At 38.3% G+C, this 12,514-nt stretch overlaps 1 protein-coding gene across 1 annotated transcript; it reads left to right on the forward strand.

Annotated features, from left to right (window-relative positions):
- Positions 1-335: 335 nt before the first annotated feature.
- On the forward strand, positions 336-7,143 carry blk (BLK proto-oncogene, Src family tyrosine kinase). Its single transcript, XM_034076294.2, has 14 exons — positions 336-379; positions 1,443-1,525; positions 1,865-1,958; positions 2,094-2,124; positions 2,409-2,502; positions 2,598-2,696; positions 2,811-2,914; positions 3,045-3,194; positions 3,589-3,741; positions 3,843-4,022; positions 4,682-4,758; positions 5,464-5,614; positions 6,062-6,193; positions 6,362-7,143. The coding sequence occupies exons 3-14, from the start codon at positions 1,866-1,868 to the stop codon at positions 6,562-6,564; spliced, it is 1,467 nt and encodes a 488-aa protein (XP_033932185.1). The 5' UTR covers positions 336-379; positions 1,443-1,525; position 1,865; the 3' UTR covers positions 6,565-7,143.
- The last annotated feature ends 5,371 nt before the right edge of the window (positions 7,144-12,514 follow it).

Genomic DNA, 12,514 nt, shown 5'->3' on the forward strand with positions numbered 1-12,514 from the left:
TGTAATACGCAGATGAGGCTATTTGTAATGTTTTGCAAGATAATCTGCTTCAGATGCGAGGGAAAAGGGAACTATGGGACAAAAATAAATAGACACAGACAGTGCTATCTATTTACAGTAAACTCATTGTAGTCCCTCAGGGGAGGCCGTGTTTAGAGGGAGGGAGAGAGAGAAAAAGAGAGTAGAAAGAGAGAAAGCCACAGAGAGAGAGAGAGAGAGAGAGAGAGAGAGAGAGAGAGAGAGAGAGAGAGAGAGAGAGAGAGAGAGAGAGAGAGAGAGAGAGAGAGAGAGAGAGACAGCGTTAGCCTTCAATCAGGAAATTGAAGACATTTTGCATCTGGAGTACTTTTGAAGACACAAGCTGGGGGACAAGTTCAAGGTATTTATCTGCTGTGTGTTTGTCTCATATCAAAATCTGCCAGTATTAATAGAAATGCAGGTAATGAACAATCATATTAAACAGTGTTGAAATTATTAACAAAAGTACATTTAAAAAACTGTTTTTAGGAGAAAACCAAATGACTCGAATGGTTCAACGCTAATAGAGTTTTACTGGTATTCACATGGTTAATGATAAACAAAGGATAATATTTGGAGTAGTTGTTACAAACTATTATTACATTATGCATACAAAAACAATTTGACTGAGAAAAAAAAACTATCCCTAGTGTGTATAGAAGGCCAGATAAGGTATTCATATGGTACAACATGTTGGCAGTGTGTGCAATATGCAGCTACAATTCCTCTGACTCTACATCTACAATATGAGACGCAAACAAAAAAGTCACACGTAAAACAAAAATAAAGATTATAGTATGTTTTTCAACTGTCATTTATAATATTTACACAGTTTTAATGACACGTCATGAGATATTTGTAGGGTTTAAAGCTCTAAGATTGTCACAATGCAGTTGTTATCTGAGGGAAATGTACATTTATGGCATAATTAAAGTATTTTTTTCAATATTCCTGGGACAGTGCAGTCACAAATATGCTGACTCATAATTCAATGAACAGCAAGGCAAATAATACCACACTGCTTAGTCAAGTTTCGTTATAGCACATTGTAACTGTACAAGAGTTGACTTTTTAACTTTCACATTTGCACAACAACCTATGGGCACAAACGGTCCTTCCTTTATTCTGACTGATAGTAAACATTTTAAACAGCAGTTATCTGTGCACCATAAATGAAACACATGATGCTTTCATATTGACCCAAACAGTTCATGGTAAACTTCTCCTTTGGTTATATTTAGCACTTTTATTTCTCTATTTTTAACTCTTGACATGACACTATGGCTGTATCAGAAACGGTAAATGCTACCATACAAAGATAAAGAAAAACACCATTTATTGAGAGCGATTTGTTTTTGAGCTCACCAAGAGTCTCTACTCTGATGATAACGCTGATTTTGAGCGAGTTTCATTCATTTGTACAGCACCGGGCATGAGTTCACAGACAGAGCCCTGCAGTGGGAGGAGAGGAGAGTGAAAACAGCTTCAGGCTCCTCTGCTTAATCAGGTACAAATCAAAAATGAAAATATATGCTGTAAATTTGATATTGTAAAATGAACTGGGTTAGGGTTAGGGCTATGAAGCATTGTATCATACTATTACAATGAGATAAGCATGCTAGTTTAGGCGGCAAAAAGCATCATAGTATAAAGAGAATTCTAGTATATTTAGGAAGAACGGTATGAGTGTTAGTATCTGGCTGTACGTCTCCATCAATCTATTACAGTGCACAATAGATAACACCTTTAATATCTTAGCTTATAATAAGGGTGAGATGATACACTTACACCCACCAAACATATTGTTAGCAGTATGCTGTTTAACTAAAGATTTCCAATCATGCAGGATGGGCTGCGCTTGCAGTGACAAGAAACAGGTACAGGACGACAACTACAAAAGAAAATTCACCACTCAGGCCTCCAACCAATCCAATCACATAGTAAGTAGACCTTTTAAAAGATCATCTATAGTCACCTTAATAAGTACAAAGTATGTTCATTTACTTTAATTCATTTGCCATTGTTTTTCATTCACGTTTTGAATACTAGAAATGACATATCTTTCTGTTCTTTAGGCACGAAGTGAGCGGACCCTGACGGATACTGGTAATCACTGACCGCACGCATACTGACAATCTTTCTCCTGCGTTTTTGCAGTTCACTGTTGCTATGCAGAGACACATTAGTAGCAGCAAGAGGAGGCCACTTTTAGAGATTAAAATCTAAGTTGTGTTTCCTATGTTCTCTTCTGGGGGAGGGATAGTGTTCATGTCACTATCACAGACAGTGTACAAACATTCTGTATGCTCACGCTATATATTTTGACTACATTAACTTTTACGTCCAGAGTAGCAGCAGACTACTTTAAAATAAATGTGCTTTATTTGTAGACGATGTTATTTTCATGGCACAACATGACTTCGAAGCAACCAACGACAGGGATCTACCTTTCAAAAAGGGAGACAAACTTAAGGTTTTACAAGAGTAAGTATTCTCTTCCTAGTGCATGGTATATCAATCAGTGAAACAAAATTGTCCTTCTAACGCAGATAAATAAAAATGATCTGCCACTTTTGTAGTGAGGGAGAATGGTGGATGGCTAAATCTTTGGAGACCGGACAGGAAGGCTACATCCCGTGTAATTATGTTGCCAGAGCAGATACACTGGAGGTGGAAAAGTAAGAACTCATCAAACTGCATGGCAGATAAGACTTCTTTGTACTGTGAAATACATTTGTATGTGTTTTTAGTTTTTCTACATGCAGTGTCCTTTGTGGTTCTCTCCTCTGCAGATGGTTTTACAGGGACATAAGTAGGAGAGAGACCGAACGTATGCTTTTAGCCCCAGGAAACAAACCCGGGGCCTTTCTGATTCGAGAGAGCGAGACCAGCAGAGGTGACTGCCACAGACTCTTTTTATAATCACGCCACAAAGTAGACTTTTAGAAGCACATTTAGAAACATGTGAATATGACCAATTTTAAGAACTAAATGTATACTGGATGGTCTACGTGTTTTCCCTTTAGGGTCCTTCTCACTGTCAGTCAAAGATCATGTACCAGAGCAAGGAGATGTAGTAAAACACTACAAGATTCGCTGTCTGGACAAAGGTGGTTACTACATCTCCCCCTCCAACCCCTTCACATCTCTACAGAAACTGGTTCAATACTACACCCGTAAGTAATAAACAGATCGCTTTTTACCTATCCACAAAGATCATTAAAAAGGATTACACATAGGAGTTGAATTGTTCCTTAATAAGAAATAATAGAACAAACATTGTGCCTTAGCTTACTGCTGTAAATCAAAAGTTAATTGAAAGGGGAAGTTAGACCCTTGTGTTGTGTTGTTTTTCCACTCGTGTGACAAAACCACAAGATGAGAAGGCAGTATCTATAGAATGGCTTTTAATGCACAGCGACTTATGAGTGTACACATACAGGCCTTTAAAACTATTTAAGGAACATTAGCTCATGGGTATGTTTGAGGAACTTAACTTAGCAAAATAGTAACAAAAGATGGAACAGAGATATTGGTAATTAAGTCCTCATGTGTCACGTTTGGGTGCAGGCGCATCAGACGGTCTGTGCCAGCGGCTGCATGCTCCTTGTAAGGAGAAGGCCCCCGAGCTGCCATGGGCCCCTGATGAATGGGAGATTCCCAGAGATACCCTGAAAATGGTGAAGAAACTGGGGGCCGGGCAGTTTGGAGAAGTGTGGATGGGTGAGAGGAAGCTAACAAATCGTCCTGAAATTGGCAACACTTTATAAGCCAAGATGGAAGAGTGCAGTGAGTTAAGCGCACCGTGTTGATCCCCACTACAGGTTACTACAAGAACACCCAGAAAGTGGCTGTAAAGACTTTAAAGGAGGGAACCATGGAGCCGGCAGCCTTCCTCCAGGAGGCCAACCTGATGAAGCAGCTGCAGCACGAGCGGCTGGTGCGCCTCCATGCTGTGGTCACCAAGGAGCCCATTCTGATCGTCACTGAGTTCATGATCAATGGTAAGACAAAAAATACAAATAATCATATATGTATTTTTCCCATTTGAGAAGCTGAAACTAGAGAAAATGTGTCATGCTTATAATCAACTGTAATCATCATGGTCGCAGAATATTTTTCCGGGGATCGGACCATACGGTTAAATTGCTGAATTGGTTGCAGCCATTGCTCCAAACCTTTCAAAGAAACGCCAACTTTTAATCAACATTTTACAAAGTAATGCAATCAAATCCAAGGAAAGAACAACATTGTGAAGATTAGAATTTCCAATTTATGATGCTGTGTCAGAAAGTTGTTCATATTCAATGGCCATTTATGATCAGCTGTTCCATTATTTAGTGAGCATATAAGAAGTTTGTTGGTGAGAGAAAAAACTAATTAGAGAACTATATAGTTAAAGATGATCTGGGAACTCTATCAATCAAAACCTCTCATCAAAATGCTTTAAAATATGTATTGCCAGGTTGTTCTACTGAAAGATGCTGTAAAGAGCAGGTGTCTGCAATGATATACACACATTTTGAGTATCATGTAAGACTAAAAGTGCAGAAACATCTAACCTTATCCAAACTATTATCTAGTACTTTCTATTAAACAGCAATGTGTCTTTGTCACTTTTAATGTGTTAGAGTTATCACCCTTCTCCTTTTCTCCTCTGCAGGATGTCTTCTGGACTATCTAAAATCAGATGAAGGGAAAAAGCTCAAGATGAATAAGCTGATAGACATGTCAGCGCAGGTGGGAGACTTATGATTGTAAATGGCTAATTTTAACAACATGATGTCCGTGAGTGCGAATAATCATATGTTGTACAGTATGTGGCCTGTTCGTCACATAGACCTCTCAATACAGTCAGGAAAGCTTCTCTACATTTCTAAATAGGCCTACAGGATGTTTATTTGTTTTATAAATTTGTTTTATATTTGTATTAGCATATTCTGACAAAAACAAAAGCGTTTGACCTCAAAGCCTATTTGTACACACAGGCCGCATCATAGCACTCTGAACGTCAGTTTTAATATATGCTTTCACACCCGCTATGATGTGAATACACGTGGTAACTGTCAGCAGTAGCTGTGTGGTTTCTGTGATAAGGTTTCTACTCTGCTGGCTTGAAAGACTCCCCATACATCAATTATTAACATCCGGACAGGAAATCATGTTATTTTCCATTTACAGTGCGCTCCCTCAGAACTTCTTGCCCCTTTCGAAAAAAGCCCTTTCCTGATAGTCGGCACTTCCTGTTAAACCCACTGCTGCCATTATCATAAACACATACAGTATACACACACATGCTGGAGCTGTACTCTACACACTGACCAGAAGAAACACACACAAGCAGCACGTGCACCAAATCTCAATTTCACCTATGGATGTGCTGTAAAATCTTTCAAGTTGTCTTATTTCTTGGGACAACAAAATGACTTTCTCTCTATATGACAGATTGCTGAAGGCATGGAGTACATCGAGGGGAAGAACTACATTCACCGAGATGTGCGTGCAGCCAACATTTTGGTCAGTGATGACATCCACTGCAAGATAGCAGACTTTGGCTTGGCCAGGATCATCGAATCAGAATACACAGCTCAAGAAGGTACAGTATGTACAAAGGTTTGCTCACATTGGACAATAAATGCATCCAAGGCCTCAGCCAGGAATTTAGGAAATACTGATTGGATGAATTGAAGGGAACCAATGCACCAGCCACCCCACTGAAATGTAAATAGACACTCAAATCTAAGTGTTTGTATCTATTCTGTTGACTGTTAAATCATATTTTTATGTAGCTTTTCCTGCAAGTTTAAAGGTTGACCCTATTTACAATTCTACAATATTTTGCAGATAAAAAAAGTGTAAATGAATGAATAATTAGTTGCACATTATCTCCACTATTGTTTGAATATGTGGATAACATCTTCTATCACATTATATATGTTTTAGTTATGTGAAATACATATATATACAGCTACATATTCCCAGCATTTCCCTGCTGAGTAACACCATTTCCTCTGCCTTTTCCAACCCTCTCTCTGACAATTAGGAGCCAAATTTCCCATCAAATGGACGGCTCCAGAGGCCATCAACTTTGGCACATTCAGCATCAAATCAGATGTGTGGTCCTTTGGGATCCTCCTCACAGAGATAGTCACATATGGAAGAATACCCTACCCAGGTAAGAGAAGTGAGAAACAAGTAAAAGGAGAGAAAAAAGTTAATTAGCTTCCATTTAAATTGTTTAGAAACCAGTGGAAATGTTACTTTGCAGCTATGAAAATCGCACATTATGATGGCTAAAAATATTGGAATGTCTCGCTATGCCCGTTTTCTTTATGTTAATCAGGGATGACCAACCCAGAGGTGATCAGGAGTCTAGATCAGTCGTACAGGATGCCGTGTCCGGACGGCTGCCCTGAGGAACTCTATGATGTTATGACTATGTGCTGGGGGCAGAGGTCTGAGGACCGGCCCACGTTTGAGTTTCTGCAGAACACTCTCAACGACTTCTTCATCGCCACGGAGGGACAATATGAGATGCAGCCGTGATTAAAGAGAAGGTTTCCTGCTGATAACATTGAAGGCCACAACATGTCCTGAAGACAGATGTGAGACTTGCATGGGTAAAGGATGAGGACCAACCAAAGATATATATTTCTTAAGACTTTTTCAAACATTTCAAGTGAACAGAATTTTGTACTATATCTTATTATTAGTGATTTTGAAAGTTATTCATAGCTGATTATGCAGCGGCAGTAAGAGCTTCTGAAACAAGTTGTAGTCAAAAAAGGAAATGTTAAGGGTTGCCAACTACCCTGGTATTGATGGCTCACATTGTAGTATGAGAAGACATAATTAGGATTTGGTTAAAAGAAGAAATATTGAAATACATATACAGTCCATGCGTGCTGTTAAAAGGCATATGGACCCAGCAAAGTTGGACCAGGTAGAGTTAAAGATGAATCATTTGCATGGCACAGAAACGAGCAGCCTGAGAATACATGCACAATAATTTGCACTTTCCCACCCCCCTTTATTATTCCTTTCAATGGATACAGGAAAGGGGCTTTTTTAGGAGTGTTTGTACTTGCAAACATGTTCTATGTAAATAAAGATATTTACGTCTTATTTTTACCTATTTTTATATAAAACGATCCTCCTTTTACATGGCAACCAAAGAGATCATTAATTTGATACAAAATATTGTTGCTATTAATAAACTGTAGACATTATTTATTGACCAATCAGAATTAAGTATTCTAGGCATTTTAAAACACTGGCTTAATTTCTTTTTTATAATGAAATATTCTAGAACGCATAAAACTACAGAGAGCATTGCACCATTTTAAAGAAGGTGGCACTCTAAATGAGGCTTTGCATGAACAGGATATCCCTTACAAACATAATAATCACAAGTAATCACTTTTGCAGACCAAATAAAAGTTTGGTATTTTAACTTTTACATTGGTGAATGGAGGAAAATGTAAAAGTGATGAGTGATTACAAAGAGTTGCATACAGGAAGCTTTTAAAAGCATCTCACTTTCCTAAATTACAGTGCATGGGTTTGATCCTCTAGCTTAAGCATCCCCGGGGGGGCCGGCAGTATCTTGAAGATAAGAGAGTGGAAGGGCAGCGGCAGCCAGGGGTTAAACCCAGCCACTTCCTGAATGGACAGGAAACAGGAAGTGTGAGTCAGCATTCCTGAAATGCCACACAGCTAGAATGACCTCCCATGACAAACTGGTTGAGGTGTTCACATTTTCTTTACGTTTAAAATATCTGCTTTATGCTTGTGCTTTTTTCTTTTTCAATCTGTTGGTCGGTAAACCACCTTCAATATTCAAGACTTTCATTTCCTTTGTTAAACAGTATATACTCTTCTGTGAATAAGTTAATAGAAAACTAAAACGAATTCATACAGTCACCAGTGCACCATCATCACGGTAAGTGTTATCTGCCATAAGTCTAGATATATTTTATGGATCAGTCGGTGACAGACGGTGTTAATGTACCACTGGCCTGCTTTCCTGTTGAATCATCAAAACAGTCTGTTACAGCGATTGCAAAGGGTAATTTATATGACTGAGCTGAGGGCTCTTAGAAAAATAAATGAAATGACATACACTTTGGAGAGTTTCCAACTGACGCAACAAGAAGAGAGCTATGTTTCACAGCATCTTGCATTAATTTCATTAATTTCATTAAAATGCATTGCAAGCGTTAGATAGCCGCCACATTGGCAGTCTGTGTAATATCAATCTTTCTGAAGAATAGAAGCAAAGACAGTTTTACTGTGAGTTTGGACTTTTCAACACCGGCACTGGCTTGGATGCCCATCTTTATCAATTATGGGAATTAACATTTCCCCTTAGTCATATGGTGACTAATGTTTTCCCAACAGAAATGATGCGTATATAGCAAATAAAAAAGACATACATGTTAGTAAAGGAAAGTGTGACATTTCTAATGCAGGTTACAGTGATGTTTACACCGTTGTCCTCCTGCAGAGGTCAGTGTTGCACAGTTTCACATGACATACTCTGCTGTAAACTGTAAAGAGACTGTTGAGCCTGATAAATGAGAACAGTGAAGTACTGATAAATTCAATCACTCACTCACTTCACACGAAAAAGTGAAGTTTTCCCATCACAAGCAATTTGTAAAATGATACTTCACAACATCATGTTTTGGCAATTTTATGATATTAATGATAGAAGTTCCTGAGATGCAAACCATTTAGGTTTTCTTTAAATTAGTGTTTTGAAAAAATGAAATACTGAATGACTCGACAGCATTATTATGTGGACATTTGTTGTGACAACTTCCTCAGGAATATCATGAAACGTTCTGATAAAGAGTCTAACTTTGATCAACCTCACATATCTGATGTGGCATGGTGACATGTGAGCTGTGGTCTCTAACCACCGGGCCGGACTCTCACGCACTGATATAATCTGTATTCCTTTGATCTTATCTGTCCGTCTTACGAGGCATCTAATAGCACATCTTTGTATTTTGCTTTCTACTAGATCATGTTAACATGCTTTAATGTTAAAAAGACACTTTATTTTACTCGTACCGTCTGAATGTCCAAATGTTGAAGTGCTTGTCTTTTTAGGCATTTACAGCTCCTGAGAAAGCATTCTGCTCTGATTGGCTTGCAAAGGTAGCCATGGGTTAAAATATCAAGAGAGGGGCAGTTTATTCTAAAGAGCCTGCATGTGACATGGAGGGGAGCATCATCTTAATAGCTTGTTGAATCCAATGTTTCTGACTTCCTGAAACCTTCAAAAGTCTCACTGTGATGTCTTAATATATGTGCGTTGGTAGGCAGAAGTGGGAGAAGTACTCAGATCTTGTACTTGAGTAAAAGTAAAGTACCAGAGTGTAGGAATACTCTGTCCATTACAAGTAAAAGCCCTGCATTCAAAAGATTACTCAAGTAAAAGTACAAAAGTATTAGCATCAAAATAAACTTAAAGTACCAAAAGTAAAAGTACTTATTATGCAAAATGGTCCATTTCATTATAATTACTAATGCATTAGAGCTAGTAAAGGTGCAGCTAGTTTTAATGACTTTGTATGATGCAGGGTAGCTTGTGAATGTCAGGTGTAACTAAATTCTTATAGAAGGGTTGATTATATTTCACATTATCAATCAAATCCGATTAACCTTTGAATTATTGTGGAGTATAAGTACAAAGTAGCATAACATGGAAATACTCAAAACAGTACAAGTCTCTCTAATTGGTACTTAAAGGTGGGGTATGTAATTTATTTCAGAAACACTTTTTGTTATATTCCATGGAATGCTCTTAACATCCCGACAATGAATATATGAAATGCTTTGACAATAAATACATAAAACAATTCATCTGTGGAAGCCGTGGCGCTGTAAAAAGCACGACGATGGCCTACCTGCCTGTCTGCCTTCCATCTCGTGCCCTCATTGGTCATGTGCGCGTTCGTGTGTGTTGGAGGAGGGGCTCTGTAAGGAAGTCTGAAGGAAGAGGCAGATTTGTTTCGGTTGTGTGCTTTCAAATTCTAGCGCACTCGAGCTGGTTTCTCCAAAATTACATACCCCACCTACCCAGGCCACAACTTATTTAGTAAATGCACTTTCCACCTCTGTTGGTAGGCACTCAAGATAAGTACAAGCATACAGGTAATTCTTATACGATATTTCTTCATGTGCATCTTTATCAGATAATTCTGCTGTTTACGCCAGTGGTGAATTACCCATTAAATATGCTAAGAATCAATCTATCGAGCATAAGCTAAATATTTACATCCAGTTCAACATACTGTGAATGCTATGAAGCCAATATTTGTTCACTATTCTCAAAAGCTTCCCCACAGGGTCAGATCATAATAACATCCGTCAGTCAGTTGGTGAACTGAGGGAAGAAGCATTAATCACGTCTCACGCTGCCGTGTGATTGATAGGCAGCATCACCTTGAAATGAGCCGTGATGTTAACACAATAATAATTAATAATAATTCCTTACATTTATTATACAGCTTTACAGATACACATTACACATATTTGTTATACATGCAATGGTCACTGGACAATACCCACAGGAGCAAGTTCAGGTGAAGTGTCTTGCCCAAGGACACAACGGCTTTACAGACGCAGCAGCGTCAAGATGACAAGACATGTGGGGTAAAGGTTGGGGGGCTTAATCATCCTCTCTCCCCTCCTATTGTTCATCACAGCTGCCTTAGACACATAATGACGGGAAACGACGGCTCACACACAGTGAGTGATCCCTGCAGAAGGCAACACATCATTAGTGTCTTCTGAGGGTAACCCTGCTCTCTGAGATAAAGACGAGCACATCCAGCACAGATGAAAAGAGATGTGCTTTCATCTTCCAGTAATGTTGCTGTTTTCAATGTTGTCCAATTGAGATTATACTCCTCATACACATGTGTCCTCTCCTGGGCTTTGATGTCATTATATTAATGGCGTCCATCAATCACGAGTGTTTGGTCCAATAGATGTGAGGGCTCTTGAAAACGATGACAGAAGATGTCTGCGAAACATTTTGCAAAATGAGCCTTTTACCATAAAACCAAGAGATGGAGGATAGTTTTGTCATTATCAGTTATTTGCACGTATAACACCTGTCTAAAAAGACTTACAGATTACATTTGATATATTCTAAGACATATTACCTAGAGTATTTTTGTACATATACTATAAATAAATCTGTTCTCCGAGTTGGACTTTTTTTTACTGTTGTTTCTTACTCAGCAAAAACCGAACATTATGGGCTTTTTTGCTCCTACAGTAATACAAAGTTTTATTTCTTTAACTTTTTTCTGTCGAGGAGGGCTTTAAACATATAATTGCTCCCTCTTAAGCCCCACGGACCCGTATCTGACTGCGGTCAACTCAGCCGTCTCTCAAATTTGCTTGGTCAAATGAGCAGTTCTTCATTTTTGAGTGCGCGATTTATAGCGCCTTTACGGTAATCGCTGAGAAGCGGGCGGCACTAACGCAAGAGTAAAAGAATGCATGTTTTTTCTGCTTCATGCGATACAAATTATTTCAATAAGTTCTTAAAAAAACTAACGCTGTTTGACTCAGTACAATAAAAAAGTACTTTTACTGTCTTTTTTCTGGGTAATACTCTCAAATTCCCCTCCTGAGAACAAAATCATGCAACTTCTGCTATATTTGATGAGATAAAATGATTTTTAGCGATACATCCTTAATAAAAGTGATACTGTTGGACTCAGTACTACTTGGACTACTACCAAAAGTACAAGCAAGTACTTTTACTGTGTACTTTTTGAGTAATACTCGTTTAAACTCCTGTCCTGAGTACAATAATGCATGTTTTCTGCCATCTTTGATGAGCGATAAAATGATTTCGTGCAATAAGTTCTTCATGCAATTGGTACTGTTGGATTCAGTACTACTTGGACTACTACCAAAAGTACAATCAAGTACTTTTACTGTGTACTTTTTGAGTAATCCCCTGTCAAACTCCCCTCCAGAGTACAATAATGCATGTTTTCTGCCATCTTTGATTTGAGATAAAATGATTTCGTGCAATAAGTTCTTAGTGAAATTGGTACTGTTGGATTCAGTACTACTTGGACTACTACCAAAAGTACAATCAAGTACTTTTACTGTGTACATTTTGAGTAATCCTTTGTCAAACTCCCCTCCAGAGTACAATAATGCATGTTTTCTGCCATCTTTGATGAGAGATAAAATGATTTCGTGCAATAAGTTCTTCATGAAATTGGTACTGTTGGATTCAGTACTACTTGGACTACTACCAAAAGTACAATCAAGTACTTTTACTGTGTACTTTTTGAGTAATCCTTTGTCAAACTCCCCTCCAGAGTACAATAATGCATGTTTTCTGCCATCTTTGATGAGCGATAAAATGATTTTGTGCAATAAGTTCTTCATGTAATTGGTACTGTTGGATTCAGTACTACTTGGACTACTACCAAAAGTACAATCAAGTACTTTT

This window comes from Pseudochaenichthys georgianus, chromosome 24 (genome assembly GCF_902827115.2).
Source record: "Pseudochaenichthys georgianus chromosome 24, fPseGeo1.2, whole genome shotgun sequence".
In the NCBI taxonomy this organism is placed as follows: Eukaryota; Metazoa; Chordata; class Actinopteri; order Perciformes; family Channichthyidae; genus Pseudochaenichthys; species Pseudochaenichthys georgianus.

Coding starts and splice junctions, on each gene's coding strand:
- blk (XM_034076294.2), top strand. CDS start 1,866: ATGGGCTGCGCTTGCAGTGACAAGAAACAGGTACAGGACGACAACTAC. Junction 4,023..4,681: donor CACTGAGTTCATGATCAATG/GTAAGACAAAAA, acceptor TCTCCTCTGCAG/GATGTCTTCTGGACTATCTA. Junction 6,194..6,361: donor TGGAAGAATACCCTACCCAG/GTAAGAGAAGTG, acceptor TATGTTAATCAG/GGATGACCAACCCAGAGGTG.